The 27,994-nt window shown below is 42.6% G+C and overlaps 2 protein-coding genes across 2 annotated transcripts in view; one reads left to right on the top strand and one right to left on the bottom strand.

Moving 5' to 3' along the window:
* foxred1 (FAD-dependent oxidoreductase domain containing 1) overlaps window positions 1–24,121 on the top strand; it is a 45,912-nt gene extending 21,791 nt beyond the window's left edge. Inside the window, exon 11 of the mRNA XM_083767012.1 lies at window positions 24,008–24,121. Coding sequence (XP_083623138.1) covers window positions 24,008–24,067 — 60 coding nt within the window. The 3' untranslated portion in view covers window positions 24,068–24,121. The remainder of the gene's footprint in view (window positions 1–24,007) is intronic.
* Window positions 27–23,150, bottom strand: vps37d (VPS37D subunit of ESCRT-I). Its single transcript, XM_083770447.1, has 4 exons — window positions 22,620–23,150; window positions 13,994–14,165; window positions 6,195–6,277; window positions 27–1,681 (listed from the first exon to the last, which is right to left on the bottom strand). The coding sequence occupies exons 1-4, from the start codon at window positions 22,740–22,742 to the stop codon at window positions 1,139–1,141; spliced, it is 921 nt and encodes a 306-aa protein (XP_083626573.1). The 5' UTR covers window positions 22,743–23,150; the 3' UTR covers window positions 27–1,138.
* Window positions 24,122–27,994: the final 3,873 nt, after the last annotated feature.

Genomic DNA, 27,994 nt, shown 5'->3' with positions numbered 1-27,994 from the left:
GAACAACATGGAGTCCACCGTGCGGTCTTCACTTCCTAACCTTATTTAATTAACCTTGTCCGGAAGTAGGAAGTGTTATTCTATGTGCATATAGCCCATTGGCTGTGTTCATTGGGTAGGAGGCCGGCAGGGAAGGGCGTTCTCTAGTGAATCCTACAGGTTGGTCGGGGTGCCTGTTCAGCGGGGAGATGGAACTGGGAGGAATAGCGTGTTTCTCTGCACACGTTAAATCCTCTCTGCAAAACTCCTCATTGTCAGGTGAAAAGTGCCTGGCCACATCCATGTATTGGAGGAGACACGTCTACACACTACCCAGACCAAACAGTAGTGGTTGGCAGAGAGGGGGACTATACACATGGGGGGAAATGCCATAATAACGACTAAATTGTGTAGGAAATAATAATAATTAAAGAACATAAAGAGTCATGTGCAACGCAGTATTTGCTAAACCTTTTCAATGTCTGTGAACACTGCACAGATCTGACAGTTAATAAATACCTATTATGGTCTAAATAATATAATTTGTTCAATTCTCTGCTGCAGTCTCTAGTATTGGCATGCATATGCTGAGGATTAGCTCCACGCATAGACCAATGCCTTTCTTGGTGTATGAAAAAGCCATTGGGGTTTTTAATGAACACCATAACTAGGACTTTATTGATGTCATCATTCAGCCTGATGACACTAGCTTGGCATCTCACATAGCCCCAACTCAGTTCAATGCTGTATGACTATGAATGGACAATGCAGTCCTCTTTGACATACTACAGAGTTTTACATCATAGATGTGCTTCACAACCCTGTTTCAACCTGACAGTGTAACATTCAAATAAAAACAAAATCCAACTAAAAATATCCATGCCCTGATTCTTCCTGTCTCTTATCCGCTGCCCCCCCCCCCTCTCTCTCTCTCTCTCTCTCTCTCTCCCCCATGTATGTGGAGTTTCATGGATTTAACTCACTTATATCTCATGATAACATTTGGATGTCATGGATAAAAAACAGATGTTGAAGATTCCACCCCAGGACTGCAAGTCTCCGGGTCTGTCTTTGCTCACATAAGTCTGCCGGGCCACCATCGGGTCCCATGTCTTGGAAGACCGCTCTCAGCCTGCTAATTCTTCTTCTCCTCCACCAGTTATCGGTATGGTGGCTCGGGTTGTTGGGGGTTAGGCCTGTAGAGCTGCTGCAACCTCACTGGCCGCCCATTGGCTGGCCAGCCACCTGATAACTGCCCTATGACCCTGAGGCCGACAGGCTGTCCGTGTCCGGGAAGCTGGTTGCTGGGGCTGAGGATGTGAGTTTGTCCTGGCTGTGAATTAGAGGCAGGTATGCTTCTTTGATGGCTCGGGGCAGAGGCAGGGGGAGAGAGCGGCAGTAGGATGGCCGGTGTGAGGCCATAGCGAAGCTGAAAGACTCGAAGTGGCCCCTGGGCTATGAATCCATTGGGCCGCTGCAGGAATTCCTGGTGCGGCTCTGTGTCTTTCTTTGTCTCGTGAACTTTGTTGTCCTTCTGCTCTTCTGCTTTCTTAACTTTGCATTGCTGCCGCTTGGCCTGGCTGAGCTCCTGGACCTTCTCGACTTGAGCCCGGCGGATGTGGTAGGCCTTTCTGGAGCTTTGAAATGAGTCCAGGAACTGCTCCAGGCTCACGTTCCCATCCATGAATTTCTCCAGCAGCTCCTGTCAAAGCAGAGTAGACAAATAAACATATATCAGAACAGAAGGCAGGACAACCAACCAAACAAGCTCCAACTCATGGGAATTAGATCAAACAAACTTCATGAAGAGGCTTTTGACAAAGGCTTATATTGTTTATCTGTGACCTTAGGTGCAATTCTAGACTTGCATCCTTTTCACTGTGTACATTTTGTGTGGCACGGAAAGGTTCATATAATGCAACAGATTTGATCGCAATTCTGTGAGTTCCGTTATGTATTTGACAGCAGGGAGGTGGGGTGGGCTCCATCTCGCAAAGTCTAGACAGTAGACACCCTTAAGCCTTAAAATAAAGTAGGGTTTTCTGCACTGACATGGAGAGATGGAAATCTGAAAGTGGGGTATGATATCACAGGCTGGCGGGATTTGATCCTTGACAAGCAGTGTCACGTGTGCCTCTAGGGATATGAGACCTTAACAGTAAATCTGTCACTAAGCACAAAAGAGACCTCATTTAACTTGGTAACAGGAAAGGAAAAAATGCTTCAAACAGCCTCTGCAGGCAGCACCGTGACTGCAGCTGAGTTTCATGCACTGGCTATAGCCTTGGGAATAAGACATAAGCTTAAATCCAGAGATGGAAGTGGTTGGGCTGTGGTTGGGAATTATAACTCTATTATACAATGGTAGAAAGAAATGCAGCTAATATCTTTGTATTAATTTATTTATTTTAAGCCTCCCTAGGGGCTATGAATTATATTCAAATTGACCAGGATCAAAGAGTATCTCTAGAGCAGATCAGAGGTGATCAACCACGTTTTTCCTCAACTATTTGTTTTCACAAAGCCGGTTGTGAAAGATAAAGCAATGACTTAAGCCTCCTGTCGTGTTACATGCGAGCCAGCCTGAGTTTGTGTATCCTTCCCCTGAATGATTCAAAGATGGATAAAGGTGCATCCGGGTAGCGCAAGGGTAAAGTTTTCACCCACCACCTGGGAGATCCCTAACTTGAGTAAACTAAAGACCTGGATCAATGCTCTTTGGCCACTCAGAATAGCCAAATGGCATTGATCACGCCTCCAGGTCTTTAGTTTACTCAAGTTAGGGAATAAGACCTGGTACTTAAGACACACAAAATACAGCCCATTGAGCCCAATGTGTATTGTGTGCTGCATGTTTGTTTTGTTTTTTTGTTTCCTTATTTCAAGGCCTGTGACATCACAGACTTGAATCTCAGTTCTTCCTGGACTACTGTTTGGACTACTGTTTCCTGTAGCTTTAGTTTTAGGTAGCAGTTTTGTTTAGTATGTCAGTTCATTAATACATTTGTTTTAACCAGTATAAAGTAAATAGCCGTATTGTGTATGCAAATATGTAGTGCCATTAGTTGGTGTTTACATCTTCTAATGTTATTGTGGGAGCGTCACAGTGCCCTTCACTGTGGAGGTGCGGATAGCCTAAAGGTAATTGACACCTTTTAGAGAGCTTTGTTAATAGCATCAGTTGGAGGGACTACAGAATGGAACTAGAAAAAGTGCCCTTCTGGGCACAGGTCTCCACCAGGATAGGAATGTAGGACATTGCAGCTTGCCTTCATCTGGTGGTTGGATAAAAGGGCAACAAAAGTAAATTAGAGGTAGAAACACTTTTCGGCCAGTTATAGCGCCACTTTGAGGCTGAGTTGAAATTGTTCATGTGGCATTTCTTCCTCGGCCTAGTGGGAATGTGCGTGCACAATTTCACGGAAATCACGCGATGTGTTCATGATTTGCAGCATTTTGTTTGAAACTGAGCACTCCTGTGAACTTTGGAAGCCAATCTTAACCAATCAGGATGGAGTCTGAGAAATCTGAAAGACCCGTTTCGTTGAATGGCTCTAGAGAGACTGTGTACCAATTTGCGCGATGTTTGGACAAAATCTGTAGGTGTACTGTGCAAAAACTTGTTTTGCACAAAGCGCTGGTGGCGCTATAACAGGCCGTTCTGGAAATTTTGGGGCAGAGGTTCATCGTTGGCATCCAGGGAGTGTGTGTGCAAAATTTGGCATCGACCAGGTTAACGGTGGCCGAGATTAGCTGCTCACGGACACACGGACGGACGGACGGACGGACGGACACACACACACACACGGACGGACGGACGGACGGACGGAGTGCAAAACATACTCTCCCCCCATGCCTTCGGCCTGGTGGAGACAACTACAGAATACACAGGCTGTGTAGCCCACCGTCTCCCAAACTGTGGGTCGGGACCCATTTGTGAGTCACAGACCAATTTTTATGGGCCACAACTCCAGTAAAAGTCCCATTTCTTTTATAAAAAGAAATATAATAGTATATATTTCAAATGATTAAAAAATATATATATATTTTATATAAATGTTAAAACAAACCAACAAACAAATCTAAGAAATGTCATTAATAAAAAAGAATAATAATTAAGAAGTAGTGAAAATATTCTCCCCGGGACCCAAACTAGTGAAAAGCTTTGCGCCGTGTTGCGAGCTTGTAGATCTGCAATTTTCACTAGTTTGGGTCCCGGGCAGACATCATATTTCTCTTTAGGGTCTCGAGCTTAAAAGTTTGGTAACCACTGATGTAGCCCATTGTAGTCCAGGAAGAACTAAGATTCAAGTTTATGATGTCACAGAGACACAGACAACATGTAAAAAAAAACACCAAACACTAATTAATCAATAATAATTATTATTTGGGTGCAAATCGGTTACGTGCCAATTTAAGGTGCCTGTCAGCAGGTAACCGAACTGGGAGAGATATTCAAAAAGAAGTAAAGTGGTCAGTCACTCCATCATCAGAGTAGGCATGTGACAGCTCTATACCCATACCAGGCCATCAGTGGTGGTTGGCAATAATAGGAACTGTGTATAGTGCGTTGTTCATGAGGAATTGGCAGAATAACAAAATTGGGGAGAAACCCACAATAAAGACCCTTTACTCTTTTGATATTCACATTCTTGCCAAACACAAGAAACTTCAGGAACGCTGTGCTGACAAGTTTTGTTGATTTGAAATTTGAACTCATGGATGACATCCACAGCCTTCGTCTTATCAACATAAGTTGTGTGGTGATGAAAATGGACATCACACTAGGTTTCTGCAGAGCCCTTTTATACTGAATTAACACTGAATAGCAGCTATTGTTTGGACTCTCTTTGCCTCAGAAATTCAATAATACTGTAATATATTAGATTATTTTTGTGTTGTACACATTACATCTTGATAACCGAGAATGCAATCACCCATACAACATGAGCAAGAAAACTATCATGAATATTTTAAAGGTCCCATTTTTTGTTATTACTGTTTGGTGTGCATAATGCATTTCTCCATACATGTTGTAGTCACATTTTAAATAAAATTGGTAGATAAAAGGAAAGTGCAATGCACATCAAACAGCTTCATCCAGTACATATTTTATTCCTTTTTTTGTTTCTTTCTTAATTTTCTCAGTTTACTGACAGCTGGAAAAGTCTAGGCTAGTCAAATCATTTGTGGTTTGTTAGAAAGTGTCTTTCCAAGTTCCCTTTCTTCACCATCACTGTACAGTTGTTACTTGGGAGACAAATACATTTTCCATTCGACATGATGAAAAATATTACGCTCATTCTACCTTCTTCTCATTTCTTCCCAAACCCATTCTAAAGCTGCCTCATCTTGTTGGCTGTGGTTGAAAAATAGTATAGTAACATATTAACATCATATGCTGCCACAGACATTTGTGTGTTCAATTGCACTAAGTCATTCCTCTGATACAATACGTTGGAGTTACCTATTATCCTGTACAGTAATAGCATTTGTATGTCAATATATTATTGTCTTATGTCCTATATGGGTGCGTCACATAAAATGTATGTACGTCATTTTTAATGTATGCCCTGAAATCCTGAACAAACAAAATCTGTGTGTGATTGGATGGTGGAAGAATGAATGAATGAATGTTTTTGCCTGCATTTTTTAACTGGATTGGTCAACCGGTTTGATCTTAAACACATGATTGGCCACACCTGTTCTAGATCAACAAAGAGTAGTACTGAAATCACACCAAACCCATGACTTCACTAACAAGGTAGACAGCAAGAAACACAAGCTTTGTGTATGTTGCACCCACAGTTGCTCTAATATGGACAGGCGTTTCCTGAGCACTTCACACAGACAGGACAGTGATTCAGCACAGGCAGGTTTATGAAAAAAGCTGCCCGACCTATCGGTGAACTGCAGGCTTTCATTGATTTCTAGTCGTGGAGTAATTGATTTGGAGCCACGAGTGGTGGAGGAACTGTTGTTTACTGCATGGATGTACTTACCTCCGTCACAGCAATGTGTGTGCGCGTGTGTGTGTGTGTGTGTGTGTCTGTGTGTGTGTGTGTGTGTGTGTGTGTGTGTGACTGGGGAGGGGGGTTGGGGGGTCAGGGATGGTGCATTTTGTTGTCAAGCTCTCTCACAACACAGCTGAAAAAGAGCTTGTTTGTTTTACAGCAGGACCATTTGTCTTATTATGTTTTGTTTTGTCTTGTTACCTCAGAATGCTCCTCGGCATGTCCCACCTCTTCTTGGAGAAGGTTCTGGGCGGTCTGCAGGCTGTGCTTCTGGACATGGGCCTCTGAAAAGTACAAAAGAAACATCTCTGATTTACAAATGAGTGGAGGGGAGTTATTCATGACTTCAGTTTTGCTGAAAGGGAATGCATGCAGTAACAGAGTTTTGGTTCACGTCCTCAGACTCCTCACTAACACATCCCCAGTGGGGAGGAGCTCACTGCTCATGCTGTCTTGCTTTGTTTTTAGGCATTTAAATAGTGCAAATAGCACAAAAACACTTGGCAAGTGTAAATAGTGAAAAACAATTAAGTTCTTCAAAGAAACTAGGAAATCAGGTAAACGTCAAACCTATAGCATCTGTCCAAATAACATTCTTAGCGTTTGAGGTCAAATAACATGTGGACAAGTAACCAACATATTTGCATGGTATAACTAGGATCAAAATGGAGGGAAAACAGCATGGCATATAAATATATCCATCAAGCGTAAGACTCATCAGCTTATATTTCAGGGCTCTTTTTCACTTCACTGGTGAAGAGAAACCTCAGGGGCTTGTCTTAGATGCCCGATCCCTGAGACTTACACCCCAATGCACATACACACATTTCAATTACTTATTTATGCCCACCTCAGTACCAACATTTTCTTTTATTCAAGATGTGCCACATCTAGATTTGATTATATTGTTGACACAGGCACTCTGTTACTTTGTCTGATGCTCTGTGATGATGCTCTGTTTTTGTGTCTCACACGAACACTGAGCATCTTTCACTTTCCAGGAAAGAAGGCAGTCATAATGTATTAGATCAGCCCAGCTGACTAGAACGGGTCCCCTGTCCCCTCAAGTAAAGCGGTCAACGTGCCCTGCTGTGATCTAGTCCCCTGGCTGAACTTTGCCAGGGGTAAGGTTCGAATAGAGGTCACAGTGGCGGGGGGGGGGGGGGGGATATCCGATGATGACAAAATGGTTGATGTTTCTCACATGCTGCTGCCCACCAAGCTTGTAAGGTCTGCTATTTTCACTGTTTTTGAAATTGTTTTTCTAAATGTTTTCACCTATAATAACATGTCCAATACATGGTTGAAAGTGGGTAATAGAAGAATGTTGTTAGTTTTACAATACATACAGTGTCCCGACTTGGTCTTAATGCAAAACTGAATCTACCGTAAATGGCAACGCACTGTTGGAGCACAACTAATATTCAAAGATGCACCTACATGTTCCTCCACACCCATATTAATAATATAGCACTCCACGTTTGACTGTCGAGTAATCGGGCTAGACTAAGGACCAAGCATGCGTGAGAGAATGGTCTTGTGCGCAGCCCCACATCGCAGCTGTTGGAGATGGGGGTGTAATAGGAGGTGACAGCCAGGCAAACAAATACTCCTAGAGCAGCTGTGTGTGACCTACATCTTTGGGGGTTGGAGCAAAGTGTGAGTGTGTGTGTGCGCGTTAAGAGGGGGATGCTAATGCAATCTAGTACTATCACTGACGCGGTGAATGGTGCTATGGAGTAGACTAGAGTAACATACAGGTACTGTACGCGTATATCAAAGGGATCTCAAATCAATTTAGCCGTCGTAATATAGCACCTTTAAGCAAAGTAATATGCATTGCATTCACCAATTACACACCGACGGCAGAGGAAACCATACAGGGCATCAACCTGCTCCTCGGGAGCAGTTAGGGGTTCAGTGTCGTTCTCAAGGTCACTTTGGCACTAACCATGAGGATCGAACCGGGAACATTCCCATTCCCAAGCGGCCCCTCCACCTCCTGAGGCACTATAATAAATATTTTAAGGTCAGGAATAGCTATTGGATTCGGATTAGACCGTTGTAAAATGCATGCACTTGTACTTTTGATTTAGAGTATAATTCTAGCCTTGTGACATTCTCGTGACAGAAAATGCGGATGCTATGTCTTTAGCACAGTACCAGTATTGGGTGGTACTTTACTGAAACTGTGAGGTGCTGTAAATTCTGCGCTGTAATTGTATTCAACTTTTGAAAACCTTTTCTTCTCGCAAAGTAAACCAACAAAAGTGTGTGCGCCAACAGCTCATCTCAACTTGCAGAATGGCCAAGGGCACCCTGGGGTACAGGATAAGACAGATCCATTCTACAGATGCTAGGCTGATGACAAACCTTGATGCTAATCTATGTAATAGGTCCCTCTACTACCTGCATTGAAGCCGTGTTATGTTGATTTATTATGGTGCATTAATGTTGATTTATTATGGTGCCTTAAACCCTACGTTGAACCTGTCTTGCTGTCAAAGTCATTGTAGGCATAGCCTGGCAATGCCAAGCAAATGACAGACTCGTCAGGTTTCCAGGCTGCTGTAGGCAACTAGACATGTCTACAGCCATGAAGTGGTACAGTATACAGTAGAAGCTCACACCGACAGTGGCACACAAGTACATTGCTTGACATTTAGTTTATTATCGTGACTGTGATTGGGGTCAAACTCAATTCATGTTCAATTGCACATAAGCTGAATAATCACTTATTAAGGGTCATGCCTACGTTGTTGTTTTTGTCTCGTAAATGTTAAATTGTCTGCATTTCTATAGCGCCTTTAAACCAACGCGCTTCACAGTGTATCACAGCTGCCAACCTGCTCATCGGGAGCCGTTAGGCTTAGGGCTTCAGTCGCTTGTTCAAGGACACTCTCACAGGAGTCAGAAGTCCTGAGGCATTTCTGCCCAACTTATTTAACACCATAAAATATCATCTTCTACCCCAGCCTACTGCAGAAATAGATTTATCTGTCTGAACTGCCAGTGACCTTACTTCTTGTCAAAAGGCTGCTAGATATCAGTGGTGTTGATTGATCGCATGCCTGCTGCAGGGAGCCAGTTAGCAATGAAACAAAACAAACATATGGATGCAGTTGCAGTGTACTCAGAGTTATATCTTAATTATTCCCCAAATGGCACCAACTCAACCTCAAACGAAGAAAAGCTGTTTGGTGTGCGGCGTGCCGGGCTATACCTATCTGGTGCCGATTACACTCACACATAGTGCAGATACTAAATAGGGCTTTGCAGAGTGCAACAATTAAATGGTCATCCCATGGCTGCACACTTCACAGGAGAGCTTAAAGACTGTGTAGATTGATTATTCAAATACTTCTTTATCATTCTCCTAAATGTCAGAAGTTAAGGAAAAAAATCACACCCGTGTGAACTGAGTGGGTCGCAGGTCAAAGCTTTTTCTTTTGCCCCTAGGGAGTGTGCATACACAGTTTTACACAGATCGGTGGAGTTGATATATATATAATATCTATATATAAATTTGTCATGCGACCCAGCAGCCAAGTATGCAGAACACATACACACATTTGACATAACACAAAGAACAAGACAATTTACATACATAAAGACATGAAGACAAGAGCAATATCCGCCGCTTAGATTACCCCGTGGCTACTACAACCCCTGATTAAGCCTCAAGGTCGACTGGTGGACAAAGGACCTCTTTAGTCTGACCTTATTGTGTATGCTGGTACACCATATCTCTTTCCTGAAGTTAGCAACCTATATTCTCCATGCAACACTACACATGTCATAGGTAAAAACACGAATGGGCCAGTTATGGCGCCACCATGAGGCTGATGTGTAAATTTTCAAGTGGCATTTCTTCCTCGGCATAGTGGGAATGACCAACGGTGCCGGAGATTACCTGTAGTGTACACGGACGGACACACACACACACACACACACACACACACACACACACACACTCACAGACACTCACACGGAGTGCAAAACATACTCTCCCCATGCCTTCGGCTGGTGGAGACAATAATGGGCCTTGATATGAAATGGGTTGAAAACCACTATAGGTTCAGGAGATGAGCAAGAGAGGAGGTACTTGAAGTTAAAAGAGGCGAGGGAGGAAGCAGCACGTGGCCCTAAGCAACATTCCCTGGCATCCTGAGGAAGGAGATCATGCACTTAACCCTTCATGGACCAGGATGGTAAAAGGAAAATTAGGAAGTGGTGGGGTGCTTTTACTGTAAATGCCTTAACGTTCACCAAACAGAGGCTAGTTGTAGACAATTTAGCATTAAATCTATAATCTAATATGATTTATGTCCTTGGCTCCCCAGGATTGGAAGTTGGAACCCGGGTCTCATGCGCGGGATTTCCCGGGAAAGGACATTTCTAAAATGGAGCTAAGACAGGCAGGGAGATATTGCGGTTTGAGGTTCAGGCAAAAGCAGTTGTCAACCAGTCGTAGTCCTACATAAACAACAAGGTTATAAATTTCTCAACGCACGCGCACGCGCACACGCACACGCACACGCACACGCACACGCACACACACACATGCTTGTGGTCCAGTGCTCAAAAAGGTTGAGAAGAGAACCACTGGTCAAAAGAAAACTGCATTTTATGCATTGCTTTAACTCAACTGTGTGTCAAATTCAGCACATCACCTTTCCTCTTAACGTGTGGTCCAGTGGACATCACATTTAACTTCTGATTGTCGGTCGGGAGAGAGTGAGAGGCAGGGCTGTCCCAGTGGGACAGCAGCAAGCTGCACCTGCTCTTTGTTAACTGCCCTAATTAACCCTCTCTCCTTTATAGATCCTGTTCATTGGATAGGTTGCACTGGCGTACATGGAATTTCAGATGAAGCTGTATTATTTACTACTGTACTGCATAGCTTGATTAGCTTCTAAAAAGACCAAAGAAAGATGATTTACCCTAGTTTCAGTGGGAAAACAGTGTTGTGCATCCAGAATAGGGCCATGTAGAAATCTACAAACGTAGATTGTTCTAATCCACAAAAGTGTTGATGATGATGATGATGATGATGGTGCTGCTGCTTTATTAATCCCCAGAGGGAAAATTCTATGTCACGGACACTTTCCTTCAACCACTTAATTAATGACTGTCAGTGAAATGACACCAGTGTCATTCACATGTGAATACAATAGCATTACATTGGGCTTGCTTAGAGCTCATGGTTGTGTTTGTCCTACAGCTAAAGAGGCAATGGCTTCCTTTTGTCTGGCTGGAACTTGTTACATTAGACTTGGTGGGATTCTTCATCAAAGCTTTAGTAAACACGCACCATTCCCCCTGTTAAATCCGGTATGAGGGTGTTTCCAGTAAAGACTTAATCCAGCTTTGATAACCACTCCCAAAAAGAAAAATACATTTGTGACAGGACATTGGTAAGACAAGCCTAACCATTGTAGATTCATTTCTGTTGGCCTGATCATGCGAGTGGCTGTTCGCAACTATTGTCTGTTGTTCTGCGGTTGACGGTTATATGTGTCTATATACAACAGTCTTACTGTGTAGGACTGGCTGTCCAGTGTCTTAGGACTGGACTGTTAACTGACTGCTGATTTATATTTCATTGTATGATGGTGACATGCGTAGAAAATAGCCGATCTACGAGCTTGTACATGTGCTAGTTTTGGTGGGTGACACCATCGTACGACAGAGTATAAAATAAGCATTAGTGTTTCTGTGTATTAACGTGTACACACTAATGAGCATATGAAGGTTTATTATGAATCTCTAAGCCTTTAGAGTCAGTGGCATTAATTAGCAACAGTGTGAAGGGAAAATATGTTGTGTGAAGAATTCTAGATTGTAATGCTGGCTGGCAGCAGGGAAATTAGCACTGTAAAATGAAGAGAGGATCACATTACAAGGTTGTAGTTCCACCTGAGGACAGTGGCGTACTTGAGCACATTTCCACGTTTCTCTTCAGTAGATTTCCTCTGCTGTCATCAGGCTGCATTACACAATACAGCTGTCTGCCCTTACCCGGAACACAGTTTTGTCTCTGCCACAATTACTCGCCTCAAGAAATCCTCCTCGTTGACGTTTTGTCCTCCCTTGCAGCCTCAAACGAGAATCAGATGTTTTACAGAGGAAGGAAGGCCCCCCACCCATCCTGCTATGTTGGCGTTGCTGGTACCATGTGTGTGTGTGCGCGCGTGTGTGTTGACAGGAAGTTTAACATTCCACCCACCTTCCATCATTGGGAAGCAGCTGAAGCTGTCTGAGGAGTGTGCACTCATTCAAACACATACCACATCACCGGGGAGGTCAGAACAGATTCAACTTTGTGTTGTGTCTGATCCATAAAGTTTACACTCTGTAATTGGTGCAAGGAGCACAGGCCTCCCTCCCTCCAAAAAAGCATAAAGGAGTTTGGAGACCTTGTATCACCTGCATTGCTTACGGTATGACAACCATTTCAAGACTTTCAACAGTTCAGCCATGAGGCACAAGAGTTTAAATAAGAACAATATAAAACTATATATTTTATATATTCCCTCTGCTCAAAGCTTCCCCACATATAGCCCCTGTCAGAAGCATGACTTGCAAAAGCAAAGACAAGGCCCCTTCCCACCACTCAAATTCCATGACAACCACTCCGAGCTCCCTACTGGCATTTGATATACCCCACTCTGTTCCCATGACCACACTGGAGCTTACACTGAGCGGTTGAAGAAGTCTGTCTCTTTGACACTCTGAAGCCTTTCTGTACAGTCATGTGAAACTCGTATTTGTCGTCGTCCTCCCCCCCCCCCCCCCCCCCCCCCCCCCTCTCAGACAAAAGGCCTTTGAAAGGCAGATTTGCAGCACCACTCGATGTAGGGTACACAATGTCATAGAGGAAGGAAGAGGGGAATAGAGTGGAGCCAAGGCTCCATCAACAAATATTTAATATTTCTCTTATGGCTGTGAAGGCCAGAGCACTATGAGTAAATTACTTCCAATGAATGTATGACTGATGGCATCATAGGAAAGGGAGGAGATGGACTGTAAGGAGAGCAGGGTGCTAAACACTGGGGTTTTCAATCTCTTCTACATGCTTTGATATGCATGGAATTCAATTTCACAGTGCACGTATTTGTAGTTTTTTGTACATCTATGAAATAATAACATCTCTTGAATCTCTAGGTATGAACTGATGCAATTAAGAAGAAGAATTGATGTAGTATACCCGGCCGAATCATGTGATTATTAGCTATTTCTATAACTCAAATTCAGTTAGCGAAGACTGGATTCATCATCTCAAGGCTGTTTAATAGTCTCTGTCGTGTTGGGTGACAAAAACTATGTATCTTCAAAATAAAGGTTTTCTACAAATGTTGACACTTCATTTGAAAAGGTGTCATTTTTTACATTGACACCGATGACAGACTGATACTTTGCGAGTATAAAACAGCCCTTTCTCTCGTACGTAGAAGGCCCTTCTCCTCTTGTCTTGTGTAATTATTTAAAGCTTTTGTAGCTATAACACAACTTCTCCTTTGGACTTTTCAAGTTATTTTGTTGTAATTTTCTTTGTTTCTCTTCTCTTATTCCCATACCATAACATATCAACTTGCCTCTCAGTGTGTGTGTGTGTGTGTGTGTGCGTGTGTGCGCGTGTGTCAGAGCTACTGCTGGACCGATCAGCACCAAATGTATTTCTTTCTTTTTTATACGTAAGTCTGTAGCAGTGAATCGTGGCCCTGAACAAATTGCTGTAAAACCATATGTCCAGGAAAAAGGGATGGCATTTATGTATTTAAATCATTATATTAAAGAAGCCCCTTCACCAGACAAATGGCTCAGAGAAGAGCCTGAAACAGACTTAAAATGTACTGGCATGGCCATATTTTCCATTCCACCATAGATACACTCAAATTATTGACCCTGCCAAGCAGTCCTCCCGAATCCCATCTCGACCGCGTTCTTCCCTGTTATCCTTCATGCTAATAGAAGCACCAGCCACATCTCAAACTCACCAAGTTTACGGTGCTTTTCCCAGCAGGCTGTGGTCAGGTTGGACAGCTCCTTGTATTTCTCAGCCAGCTGGAGTTTGCCATTGTTAAGACGGGGTTGCCAGGCCAGACTGTCCTCGGCCACGCTCCGGTTGGAGGAGAGCAGCATCTCTCTGTCCACCTGCAGGTCCTTAAACTGAACACATACACAGAACAATGGCTATAATGTACAGCTCAGTCAGTACACACTGTAGCAAATTAACACATTAATACCTGAGGTCCATTCTACAAATGTCATTGTTTCCCAAACTTTGTGTCGGGACCCATTCGTGGGTCACAGACCGATTTGTATGGGTCACGACTCGAGTAAATCCTATTTTCTTTTTCCCAAAATATCCAATCTACAAGCTCGTAACGTGGTACACTTCTGCTATCTGCTATTTTCACTAGTGATATGCAAACATCTAATCTCTCATTTGGGTCTCGGCCTGAAACCAGCCGAACCACTGTTCTGTTACTGCTATATCAGTGAGCTGTTCTCAAAATTATCATGTCTAGGACCCCCAAAATGACATGTATTTGGCCACCGACCCACATCTCAAAGGACTTTGTTCCAGGGACCCCCAGAAGCAAAGTTTTGAGTTAAAATGTTTTGTTTTATGAAAATATATATAATATTCATTATTCAAAGATTGGCACAAATGTCAAGGTTTCTCAAGAAAATAGCAGATCTACAAGCTCATAGCTATGCACTTGTTGATCTGCTATTTTTGAGTAGCCAACCAATGTGCTGTGCTATATATATCTAAAATCTAAAATGACACAGATGTTTTACCCGTTTGAATGTGTTAAATACCAAAGGATTAGCATGCATGTAGCACAATTTCCATAGTCAATATTTGGGATTTCTCACTATGCACATCATTTATGTTCAAATTCTGCATCTATCTTTGGATAGCTACAGCCTATACAGCTATGGCTTATCAATTGATGAGGAAAGTTATATCAGTTAGTGATGTGCAGTATGTGAAATGAACTGTTCTTTGTCTACCCTGTAGGATTATTCAAATATTGCTCTGCGAAATTGTGTAACAGAATATCAAAGAAAAGGCAAACCATGCATATCAATGGAATTATATTGCAAGTCCTAAATACAATCAACTATGTAGCCTGTCCTTAACATCCCGCCAGAGAGCGGATTGGGAGGATTTAATCTAGGCCTGATCCAGTTTAGTGCTGCCTTGGAAGGCAAGGGATTTTTGAATATGAAGTTATTTTTAAAAGAACTGATGTTATGGCTCACAAAGACTCACTACCATGTGCGGTAAATTTCAAATATTTGGTATTGTCAGACAATATGTATGGCAGCATGTACGGGCTTTAGCACTATGGCAACAGTGTGGCAATCAGACAAAATAGTGAATACCAAACAAAAATCTACATCAACTTTGAAACAGCCACTGTACCCTTTTCCTTTGACTTCCTTTGACAAAGAAACGATCTATAAGCACAGGGCGACAGCACAGGACGGGTGAAGATTTGTAATAAATAAATGCAGAGATAAATCCATGGTAGACAGAGATTAGAGCGTACAGCCATGCATATATTTTGAGCCAGGGGCTTGCATTTCTTGTACCATCGGCTGGTTACAAAGACCTGTCAACGACACCCCTCAAGGCCTCAAGATATTTTCAGTGCACCGACTGCAATTAGTTTTACTCTATGTAACATCAAAAGTAAATTACAAATTTAGCATGGAACTTCATTAACGGCATACGTTTATCTGAAATATTTATGCCGTTGCATACTTACATTTGATCAAAGTCAATGTACATCATATCAAATCAATGCAAGAGCTCTGCACTCTCACACCAGTGCCTCATCCATCAACTGGCAATGTAGCATAAAAGTCAATTACAAATTTAGCATGGGCATTGGGCATGGAACGGCGTTGCAAATCTCAACAACCCTCTATGCATCATGAAATATTTATGCTGTTCCATACTTACATTAGATCAAAGTCAATGTATATCATATTGAATATCAAATCAATGCAAGAGTTCTGCACTCTCACACCAGCACCTCATTCATCATTGTTCACCGGGTGATGTAATGTTAGCTGGCTACAACTGGGTAGAGGTACTAAAGGCTTAAAGCTGGGGGGAAATGTAGTTACTAGCAAATCTATCATTAAGCCAGCACAATTATGGCTAAAATGACAGTCCTGATTTGTTAATTACCTACTGTGATTACATAATTTGTCTCAATGAGTTAGTGTCAATGAACAGGTTTGGTTATTGCATTTCAGGAAAAATACATAGTCTAGAGCAGGGGTGGGCAACTTTGACGATGGAGAGGGCCACTATAGTTCCACACTCACTCTAGAGGGGTCCCCATTGCATGTTACTGTCATAGCAAAAATAGCCGATCTACAAGCTCAAAACGCGTCGCCGTGCGACACGTTTTGAGCTTGTAGATTTGAATTGAAATCCTGAATAATTGTTTTGCTATTTTTGAATTGGAATACTGAAAAGCAACCTTTTTATTTATGCATTTAGTTATATGTTATGTTAACTTTATGAACTAAATGCAGATGGACTGAAGTAATTAAAGCGGGTCATGTTTGCATGTTTGGAATATTGTAACAGCTGAAATAAATTAACCTGAGGGACACATTAAGTGAAGGTGAGGGCCGCATGTTGCCCATGTATGGTCTACTCTAGAGTCTAGTTGGTTAGACCGGAGGGGAGCGGACACTAGGGCTGCACGATATGGACAAAAATGCATTACCCCTGATTCTTATAAAATATCTCAATAGTGATCCGATTTACAATATGATTATTCACTCTTGATTTTAAGTGTAGCAACTGTGAATCTGAGCATATTACAAGTCAATGTTGCTTTTATTTAGAATTCCTCCAACCGGACTTCAAACGCTTACTTCCTACTACTAAACTTTACAATCATGTCCTCGTCCTTCCTCTTCGATGTCTCCCTTTTGACTGATACCTGTCCATTCAAACTCTAGACGGGCCCGCCCCAAAGTTATTTGTGCAGCCGTGCCCAGGAGTCAGCGAAAACTAGTTTTCAACAGGCCCAAAACCGTAGCCCTACCTGGGCCCTCATCAAACCCTGTACACTCAAGACACTGTCGCCGCTGCCTTAGATCTGGAACTGACCTGTTCTGACTTCCCATATGTTGATCTGACCTCATCAAACCCTGTACACTCAAGACACGCTCCATATATGGCCAGTACAGAATTTATTCCATAGATTGAGCTGACCCCCCCATGCCAAAGCGCAAGCGCTCGCCCAGCCGTCTGCCGTCACCCAGGCGGATGCGTGCACACGACCTCTCCCTAGTTTAGGGCGAGGTCGCTTCTCGCCCTCAGGGCGTCTTACTGGTACTGTATAGCATGTTCATATCTAGATAATATGATAATAATATTATCATTCAGTGCACACACTCATGTGAGGGGGTGTCACAGGTTGTTGTTTCCCATACTTGATGGACAACACAACTACAATATACCATTGTGGTATACAGTATATTTGTTGTGTTTAGTCCCTTGCGACAAGCAATTCTATCTCGGCAATCCTTGTGCAATCATAGCCCGTGTCTTTATACATCACACTGCTGTAAATGTGTAAATAAGGATCAAACAGTGGCCTGGTGTATATTATGTCTGTGTGGCAAGAGGACCATGAGCTGCACCTGCCATAGTCTTCAGGGGCTCATACTGGATTTTATTTATTATCACATTTCAGGTGCTGAAAACCCCCTTAAGGAACGCTTGCACAGTTATGTGCTATGACACCATCTGGTTTGTAACTGGCTTGAAATATTATATATCGGTATATGACAATGCTCATGTCTATTCAAAAACAATAACTCCCTGTATGTTAGCTTTGGCCTCTCTATTGGTGGGTCTTTCCGTTCTTTAGCAGTTTAGCTGGAGGTGCCCTCCCTGATCAGAAGCTGAAGCGCCAAACTACTCTTCTCCTATATGAGGCGTGAGCAAGCAGCCGGCTTAGTTCCCTTCTGTAGGCACATGCTTAATCACATGTATCAGGCAGCGGATGTGTGCAGAGATGAACAAGCTTCACACAGCCAACACAGAGAGCAGCTGTGGCTGGTCACAGTGCTCAGTGTGAAAACCCAAAGAATGTAAATGAGAGTGATTGATTTCATACAGCCACCTCTAAAGCACTTGATGCCATGCATATTGATGTACTGCAATTAATTTCAGCTTACTGTCAATCGTGGGAGCTGAAATTGATACTACATAATTAACTATGCGGTCCTATGTTTAGAAGTCAAGTAATTTAAGAAAATATCTTCTTTCAATGTGATATCACAATCTCCGGTCACAAGAATAGAATATATTCAAGTTCAATGAGTAAACCAATAACTTTATTTATTTCTTATATTATTTTATGTATAACTATAGAAATGTATAACTTTGTTAATTTTGTTTTGTGCTATACTATATAATCTAAGTATTAGTATTATCATTCATTATCCTGCATTACGCCTTACTAACACGACTACATCACTGCATCACAGCAGACGATAAAGTCTAGTTGTTTCAAGAGCAACTTGATGATACATTGTGAGGTTCTGCAATTCAGCAAACAAATAAACCAACCTCATGTGAAGAGACCATCACCTCAGCATTCCTTAATCCACAAAATGTTCATCACCGCTTTTTTTTCTCTTAAAAGTAATTCCCTCTAGATTAGAGCCAAGGATGATTTCCAAGCACTCAGCCACAAGTGTTGCATTGTGTATTCCTTGCACACTTTTGGCTCATCTAATGGATGTTTGTGGGGCATTCATCATCCAAGATTCAGAAGAATTTGCGGAATGCAGACCCAAAGCAAAAGAAGCATGTGTGCATGCCATGCAGATAGGCTACTACAGATCTGCTGTTCTCTCACAATTTCCTGTGACTATAAACAGTATAACGCATCTCATTCCAGCCCATATCCCCAATTATCCACACTGTTTCTTTCCTAAACAGGAATTGAAACAGATGCTCCATTTCCTGCTTTGACTGGTCCAGCCCGTTTATAAAACAAAGCCTTTTAGTCGCCCTCTGGGGCCCAGCGCTTGTATTTTTGATGCACTGACTGTAAAGCAGAGTTGACAGTATTTATGGTCGCAGACAAATGACACTCTGGGAACACTTTGGATTTGGAGTCCTGTTCCAGCAAGTCTGTCCGTGAATGAATTGCTGCAACACTGTTTTCTTCTGTGGTTCTGCATGATTGGTGGCATGAAATAAAGTAAATATGTGTTTTTGTTATACCTTTGACAATTTAAAGGTAGATTCAGACTTCTGCCGTCTACTTTAAACTACCAATTTAAGACACTGAACTCCTACAGAACTGACTGGTCATGGGGATCTGCTCGTAATTCCGATGGCACATTAGTCAGACAACGTGGCTTCACGTGCGGTTAGGGTTAGGGGCCGGGTTTAGCCTCGCGTAGCCAGTCTTCATCTGCCTTTGCAATGCATATTGCCCCTGGCAGATTAAGTCTGGTCCCTCTCAATTGTGGACTTCACGGCCGAAATGGTGACGAGCCAACTAGGACCCAGTGTGCAAATATGGGGCAGAACATTGCAGAACAGAATTTAACACTGAGGAACGAGAGGCTACGCTACGCGAGGCTAGGCAGGGTTACAATTTTGGCGGGTCGGACCAACACGCCGTCGGAATAATGCGACTCCCGCCGCAGTCTGAAAACAAACACCACCTCACCTTCAAGGTAGATTTACTAGATTAGATAGGCTACATAGTTATTTGTTGGTTATTTGTTATTATATGTTTTGTTGTCGTCTCTACCAGTCCAGACATCCGAAGGTCAGGGACTATCTGTCTGTCTGTCCGAACTTCCGTCCGTTCATCTGTGAGCAACTATGTTGCACCGATTGAGCGTTCGATGGGAAACTTTGCATGACCATTCGTAGTACGGTAGGTCAAGGAAGAATCACCAACCCAAATCAGCCTCATGGTGGCGCTATAACAGCCCACTTAACATTTTAGGTCCTACAAATCAGTTTTCTTCAAAACATAGTTTTTGCTACTAGTCCTACAAAGGTTTTTCCAAAACTCATGCAAATTGGTACACATTATCTCTGGGAATATGTGACGTGTCAGTCACATTTGCACCACTCCATGTGCTATGTGTGTCCCTGGGTCCCTGCATGGGTCCCTGGGTCCGTACGAGCAGCCTGCCTAACACACACACACACACACACACGTATGATGATTTTGGGTGTGACAGTACAGTACCTACAGTGACAGTACAGTACACAGTAGAGGGACCTCCTGGGGACCCCCACACGGTAACTGTCATTTCTCAACCGTTTCAGGCGCGGGGCGGCTCGCCGGAACCGGTGCGCATTCTGGGATGTTCCGGGGACCCCCACACACTGCACACAGTAGTAAGTAAGTAGCCTTGCCGAGCCATGAGGCCTATAGGGCAGGAGCCTATCTCCTGTTTCTGTAGCGTGACGCAGCTTGATGTACACACCCCCTGGACATGACGCTAGTATGTCGCAGGGACTTACCCCCAATCCAACCCTTGATGCTGAGTGTCAAGCAGAGAGGCACTGGGTCCCACTGGGTCCCGTTTTTAGAGTCTTTGGTATGACCCGGCCGGGGATTGAACCCCGACTTCCCAGTCTCAGGGCGGACACTCTAACCACAAGTCCACTGAGCACACAGTAGCTCTGTCATTTCTCAACCGTTTCGGCTGCAGGGCAGCTCGCCGGAACCGGCCCGCCACCCTGGGCGGAGTGAGCGCGTTCCTGTGGGTCTGAAAGTTCCAGGGACCCCCACACGGAGTTGCACCACTCAGTTCACACAGGTGTGATTTTCATATTCCATGTCAATATGCTATGACTGACTTTCAAAGGTTGCAGGGCAACCGGGTGGGCAACACCGCCTGGCCCTCCCAAGGTGCTCTTTTTTTCTATTTGTTTCTGACCATAAATGCTAAGAATGTTTACATAGTAGATATATGTTTGATGTTTACCCGGTATCCTGGATTCTTTGCAGCATTAAATTGTCTTTTTTGCACTCAAGACTATTTACCCTGCCATTTGTTGACTAAAGTTCATGCCATTTACTCAGATTTTGCACTTGTTTGGATAAGAGTGTCTGCTTTATAACTGAATTGTTAATAATTGCTTTTTGAGACTCTCTAATTAAGAGGGCCCTGTGAGAGCTTCTGTTGCAACACTATTTGTTGTGAGTTACAGTTCTCAGGGAGTGACTGAATGTCTCCAGTTAAAGGAGGAACAGTGCAGTCCACTGGCTTTGCAAATCCCAGGCTTTTGTCAAATACCGTGACATCAGCAGAGGGTGACAGTTCAGACAGGCAGGTAGCGGACAACCCCTGTTCCAAGCATTCTTGTTAAGCCAGAGGGGGGTTTACCAGTGGCTAGTGAGGCAAAAAGCAGGCATTCATCTTTTTGTCCCATAAATGATCCCCTTAAAACCGTTGCCCCCGGAGACCCAAGAACATTAATGAAGCGCAGCAGTGCTCCGCTGGCTCGTGAGAGTGGCGATGGAGCCAGTCACACAATGAGCCCAACCACCACAACTATGCAGTGTCAGTCACACCACAGCCAGCACCAGCAGACATAACAGCGTGAGCTAAGGGGTAATGGGAGAGAGCCACAGCAGGCACTCCGCTGATGTTTGCTGAAAAATATGCGTGACAGACGGGGTACATGTCGTAGGCCATCTCTATTCTCTACCAACCATTGGTATTATATTACTAGTTCATTACAGTTATATGGTACACACCCTGGCTGAATACACACCGAACCCTATTAGAATCCTGGGTAACTCTGTCCAGCTCCTGAGGGAGAATTGTATGACCTCTTGATGATAGGTGACCACTGTGGCAAGGCAGCATCTTTCTTTCCAATACATTCTTCATCAGAGGTAGGTTTCAAATGTCATGCCTTGCCTTGGTCAGAACTGAACCCAGGAAATGAGGCACACCCTGAATAATAAGCACAGTTTACTCTTTAACAGAGAAAATATTATAACCTAATAGCTTATGAGACACTCCGCCAAAAATATGTGAACTGTGATCATAATGGTCAATAATGGCTGAGAAGGGGAAAAAACAATACAAGACCATGCTCATTCCTATCTACAATGAGCTTTATTGTTCTCGGCAAGGGTAGATATAAGAGACAGGAAACGTATAGCTTGTTGGCATATTAAATGTGTGTATACATTGGGTGGGGGTTGGGGCATCTTCCATGCATTGAGAGGTAAAACAATAGTCCGTCAGTCCATCAGTGAATCAAAAACATATTATTTTGTGAATTATTGGTGGAAAATATGACATTAACACATGTTCCAAATTTGGGGTTGAAAAAACGAAAGAAGAATCCAGCCCTCAGACACGCAGTCATTCGATGAGCTTTGTAAAGCGGATCGTGCACATCATGTGCCATGTACATGAGCCATCTAATACTCATGTAACGAATAGCTGTTAGAAAACCGAGCTTGATCACTGCCAGTTATGACTCCATTCAATTGGAAAGGGAGAAAGATCAAAGCAACACTTTATTTGATTGTCAGTTTGCTTCTTCGTGGAAAGGAGATAGGAAAAAATTACCTTTTCATTTAGTCGAATAATTTGATCCATTTTATCCTCATCTTGCAGGAGCTCCTGAAGTTCACTTGTATTCAAAGCCCGGTACCCATCAGGACATGAGTTTGTGTCCTTAAAATTGGACATTGTAATGTATCCTTTCAGTGCGGTTGAGACGACTTGAAACACTGTAGCCCGCTCGGTTACATTTCGTTCACGTTGGAATGCGATATGTGATCAGCCTCCACACACTCACACACACACACCAGCACACACACTACCCAGCGCACAGCGTCAAGCTGTTATCCGGTGCGGGGTAACTTCCTGTCGGATTTCTTTTCAAAATGCAAGTCTAGTACTCTAGTCTTCACGACGATCAAACAAGCGTGGATTAAGAAACCATCCGAGTTCCGATCATGCGGTATTCGGCTCAGCCTCTGCCTGAGCCACTGATCAAAGGAAGCACGGTCCGTATGCGCGTTGGTCAGTGAGTTGGAGGAGGAGGAGGGGTCTTCATGTCGGTGTGAAGCCCCCCCACCACGAGAAACGTGTCGATATTCTTAGCACTTTCAAACAGCTTTCTGAAACTGGCAAACTTGCATGGTTCCTACTGGCTATAGCCCACCCTGGCAAATATTCATACATGCATACGTCATAGATTAGAACATGATTGAATACGCCTTTCCTCACTGTCCCTTTTTGACTAGATTTTGACTTTTGGACCAAATATCTACACTGTAAAATCCTCAGTGTTACTGTTAACTCTTTGGTGTGGGGGTGCCGGGGTGGGCCGTGGGGGTGGGGGGCGCACACACGTCTCAAGGCAATGGTATTTAACTTTGAACCCCTTGGAGGCCCCTCAAGGAACCCTGGGGGTCCTAGCTCTTAATCTCCCTTTGCAGTTTATCTCTAATCCTGAAGCCAATATTTTAGACTTCAAATAATATCCTATATGTCTCTATTACTCTCTAACTTTAACAACAAGGAGACAAGACGGCATCAAGTGATAAAAAGTAAATAAAAGAACAAGATGTTTTAGCAGAATTTACTCTTTTGTCAACAAAGGTGCTCTCAAGACTCTTGCCAAGTTGCCAGAGCCTTCATGCAATGCCACTTTGTATATGCTTGCACCTCTCTTGGTTCTACAACATCTCAGCTTCAGCCCTCCCAAAACAATCTGATTCGAAATATACTTCTCAACCTAAAGCCCAACTAATTCCAACACATTGTGCTAGCCTGGGATGGCTCTGGGTAGAATACAGGGTAAATTGAGTGACAGCCACAAGAGGGAGCGATCTGGATATATACCACCCATGTATAGAACAAACATGTAATGTAAAAATTCTATGCTCTGCCACCAAAATGTAGAATGCCCTGAAACCATCCTTTAAAACATATAGATCATATTTCAGGAACAAGATGACATGCCGCGAAAAGAGGAGGAGAAAAACAAGGAACAATTAAGATGCTGACAGCCTGACACTGATGCTGAAGAGGGTGTGGAGGAAGATGCTGTAGAAGCAAGAAGATGATGATGATAACCTTAAAGGAGAATTCCATACTAGAAGGCTTTCTTACCTTTCTTTGTAGTTGTTACGTCCCCACGAAAGAGGTCCAGGTGTTATTTTGTGCAAAAGCTCCTTATTGGCTATTTTCCCTACCATAAGCCCTAAATGAATTGCATTGAATTGAATGGGAATTGAATGGGGCTATGGGGTGTTGTGCTAATTAGCTTATTTCCATCGCTCAAAATTATAATTTCTTTGTATATATCCTCTCTTCATAATGTAAATAATACCCCAAGCGGCACACTTTACTACTTATTTCGATGGAAATAAGCGAACTAGCATAACACCCCATAGCCCCATTCAATTCCCATTCAATGCAATGCAATTTATTGAGGGCTTATGGTAGGGAAAATAGCCAATAAGGAGTTTTTGCACAAAAAAACACCTGGACCTCTTTGGTGGGGACGTAACAACTACAAAGAAAGGTAAGAAAGATAAGAAAGCATTCTAGCATGGAATTCTCCTTTAATGCATGCATTAATGCTAAGCATTATGCACAAGGGGATGTAAACTTATTTTTCCTAACCTCGCGTCACCAGCCTTTCCACCATTTTCCACTGTTGCCATTTTTCGCTCTTTTTCTCCTTTGAACATGTAAGTGGTCGAATGTCATATTTGTTGTTGATAATGCATTTTTGTGTCATTTTCATGCTATGTTGATGAATTGAATTCTTAGGACCACAATGGAAAGTCCCCCAGGAATATTTTGTGTTGTCATTTTTGTCGATTAAAGTATGCAATCAATCAAACACAGACAGTGTATGATTTGTGCCATGAAATTACAGTGTGTAGGAAATTACTTTATTGGTGCGACTAATATTTTTGCAAAGCCAAAAAATGGCATAAAAAATGTAGGTTATGCATATCATACTCATGTTGATTAGGTGATGTAATGGTGATAAAACAAATGGTGATAACACAAACATTAAATTCTCTTTATTATTAATGGCATTTAATGTTTGTGTTAGGGACAAGATGACATACATTTCCCCTTCATTGTCAATGGCATTTTTAAAACAAACATTGAACTAAAAACTCAAAAATCAGACCCGTCTGAAGTGAGTGGTACTGTACTGTACAAGCCCTCCCTGGCTTGTGAATTCTCCTGTGTATTAGGCTGTGCAGTGACACTTGTTGGTGAACTAACGCTATTTTCGTGCTCGGACACAGGGACACACACACCACTCAAAAACTGAAATAGTAGCTGTCCACACTCTACACCAGTCCAAGTTCTAACCAGAGACCTTTATAAACAACTGACCACATAGACTTTGTAGGTCCAAGTTTATTTCCCATTGCAGTGTTTGTGAAAATAAGTAGCTGACAGCAGATAAACCTGGACTCAAGCTGTTCACTAACAATGCAGTTTCACTGACATATACTTTAAGTAAAATGTGTGCTCCTATCTCAGAGTTGCAGCACAAATTACTATTTACTTTCGAAAAGTAATCAAAAATACAGAAAAATATTTTAAGGAATAGCCTTTTTCAGCAGGTCGAATGTCAAATACAAGCAGTAGAATAATCTTTTCTCGTGTTGCCATGGATTTATCCCACATCATCATAGTCTTCATCGTCCTCTCCACCATCGACCTCACCGATGTCATCGTATTCCTCTGTGGAGAAGCTGTCTTGACTATGAGTGGTGTTCTCTAGATCTGGTTGCGGGTAAGGTGGGGGCGGCAACACTATGTCTTCAACCTTCAAATAGTCAGGCAAGTTCTCATAGTTCTCGACATCTGAAAACAAAAAAATATAGATAGATAGATAGATAGATAGATATATGGTGTCACTAGGCTATATTAGTCCAGTACTGGAGTCTCAACTAGAGTGAAAAACTGTTTTTAAGCAATGTTTTTAATATGATGTATTCTATGTAAATGGTATATATAAGTATATTTTGTATACTCTGTCACAATTCTGGCTCCTCAGGAGTAATGGGACTGTGTTTTGTGGGGGTGGCACATAACGGGAGGAGGGACTCAATCTGAGGGAACTGGTGTGCAACATGTGAAACGTGTGCATCTGTATACTGACCTGACGAAGATCTGTCAAGATCGAAACGTTGTTTATTTATTCAATAAAGTAATTATTTACAAAAAGCATATTTTGAGGCCTCGAAAGCCCTGGGTGAAGATTTGCTTATTTTTAAGATAGATACCTTTATTATCCCGCTGGGAATATGTGTGAGTGTTTTGCTTTAATCCTTGTTGTAATGTTATTATTTCACTATTGTGTGAAAATACCTTGCAATTGTTTCGAAATGTGCTTTACTTACACTCAGATTACTTGGATCATGATTTTTCACCATTTAGCATTTTCTTAAAAACATAGATTTTTTTTTCACCAGATTTTATATACTCTCAGGAGTCATGTGACAATAAGCATCAAACAGCTTTTTGATATTCGATATTGTTTGCCTGAAATTGGCCTCTAATATTAGTATGTGGGGCCTGTCTCTCCTATTTCTTTATATGCCATAATATATCACAAGGCAACATGTAATTAATCCTACATTTAAATCGCATGTTGAGAGGCCTCTGCACACCTCCAGAAATGCTTTCACTTCTGTTAGGGAGCACCGCAAATGTGAAATGTTGAACTGTATGTCATAAAAACTAGTTGCTCCTGCAGTTTCCTCATGTCCTAAGGGCTGCAACCCACCACACACAGCTATGGATATGCTACTGAGCCTGGCAGAAATATGTGCTCTGCTGAGCCTATACATCTACGGTATGTGCATATACATTTAGTAGCATAATGACACACGGTGAAGAAAGGCGCGCAGCAATGAGTTGTATTGGAGGATAACGGTAACTGAGAAAACATACAGAGCATAAAATAATAGAAAGTGATGCTAGTGTTGGTAGAAGGAGCTGGACTTGCTTGTGACTGCAACTTGTTCCTGTTCGCAGATGACTCTGCACTGCTGGTCTCGGACAGGAACAAACTGCATGTTGAAAAGGCCCTCAGCTCTGAACTCGGTAGAATCTGCACCTGGCTCGCTGATAACAAACTATCTTTACACCTGGGAAAAACTGAATCCATTCTCTTTGGATCAAATAATAATCTCAGCAAGGCAGATGGCTTCTTTGTTAGAGTGGGTGACAATATTATCACACGAAAAGATGAAATTACCTACCTAGGTTCCATCCTGGAGGCAAATCTTTCCGGTGATAAAATGGCCACCAACGTAATCAAAAAAAGTCAACCAAAGAACAAGATTCCTATACAGGATCAACAAAAATACCCTGAAGACCCTTATAGGAGCCCTCGTACAAGGTTTCTTCGACTATGCATGCACCTCTTGGTACCACAGCACCTCAAAGGCTATTAAAACAAGGCTCCCGACTTCCCAAAACAAACTGGTCAGGCTACTACTTGGGTAGTACAGCATCTTGCAATGGGTCTGGTCCACAAGATTACCACCAAGATACCCTGCATGTACCTGTCTAACATGTACTGTCTAAATACTTCCTTATTTAATGTCAACAGAGTCCACACCCACAACACTAGAGGGAGTTCAACAAACCATGTGCAACTCAGATTCTGCACAAACAAGGGACTAAATTATCCTATGCCACCAAAATGTGGAACACCCTACCAACAGTCATTAAGACATGTGCGAATCCCTTGACTCCTTCAAAAGCGCTCTCAAAGGGCACCTACGGACAGCTACAATTCGAAACTGGCCCCCATAAAATCTGATTCCCCCACCCACCCCTTTTTACATCCTCTATGATGATTTTCTGTTTTTGGCTATATAGAAGTGTATATTTGTACGTCTCTAAAACTTATGATTAATTGAATATGGTGGACCCTATTGTAAACA

Source organism: Protomyctophum parallelum, assembly GCF_964188405.1.
Source record: "Protomyctophum parallelum genome assembly, chromosome: 1".
Lineage (NCBI taxonomy): Eukaryota > Metazoa > Chordata > Actinopteri > Myctophiformes > Myctophidae > Protomyctophum > Protomyctophum parallelum.
Note: the sequence above shows the minus strand (reverse complement) of the source record. Positions and strands in the feature narration are given on the sequence as shown.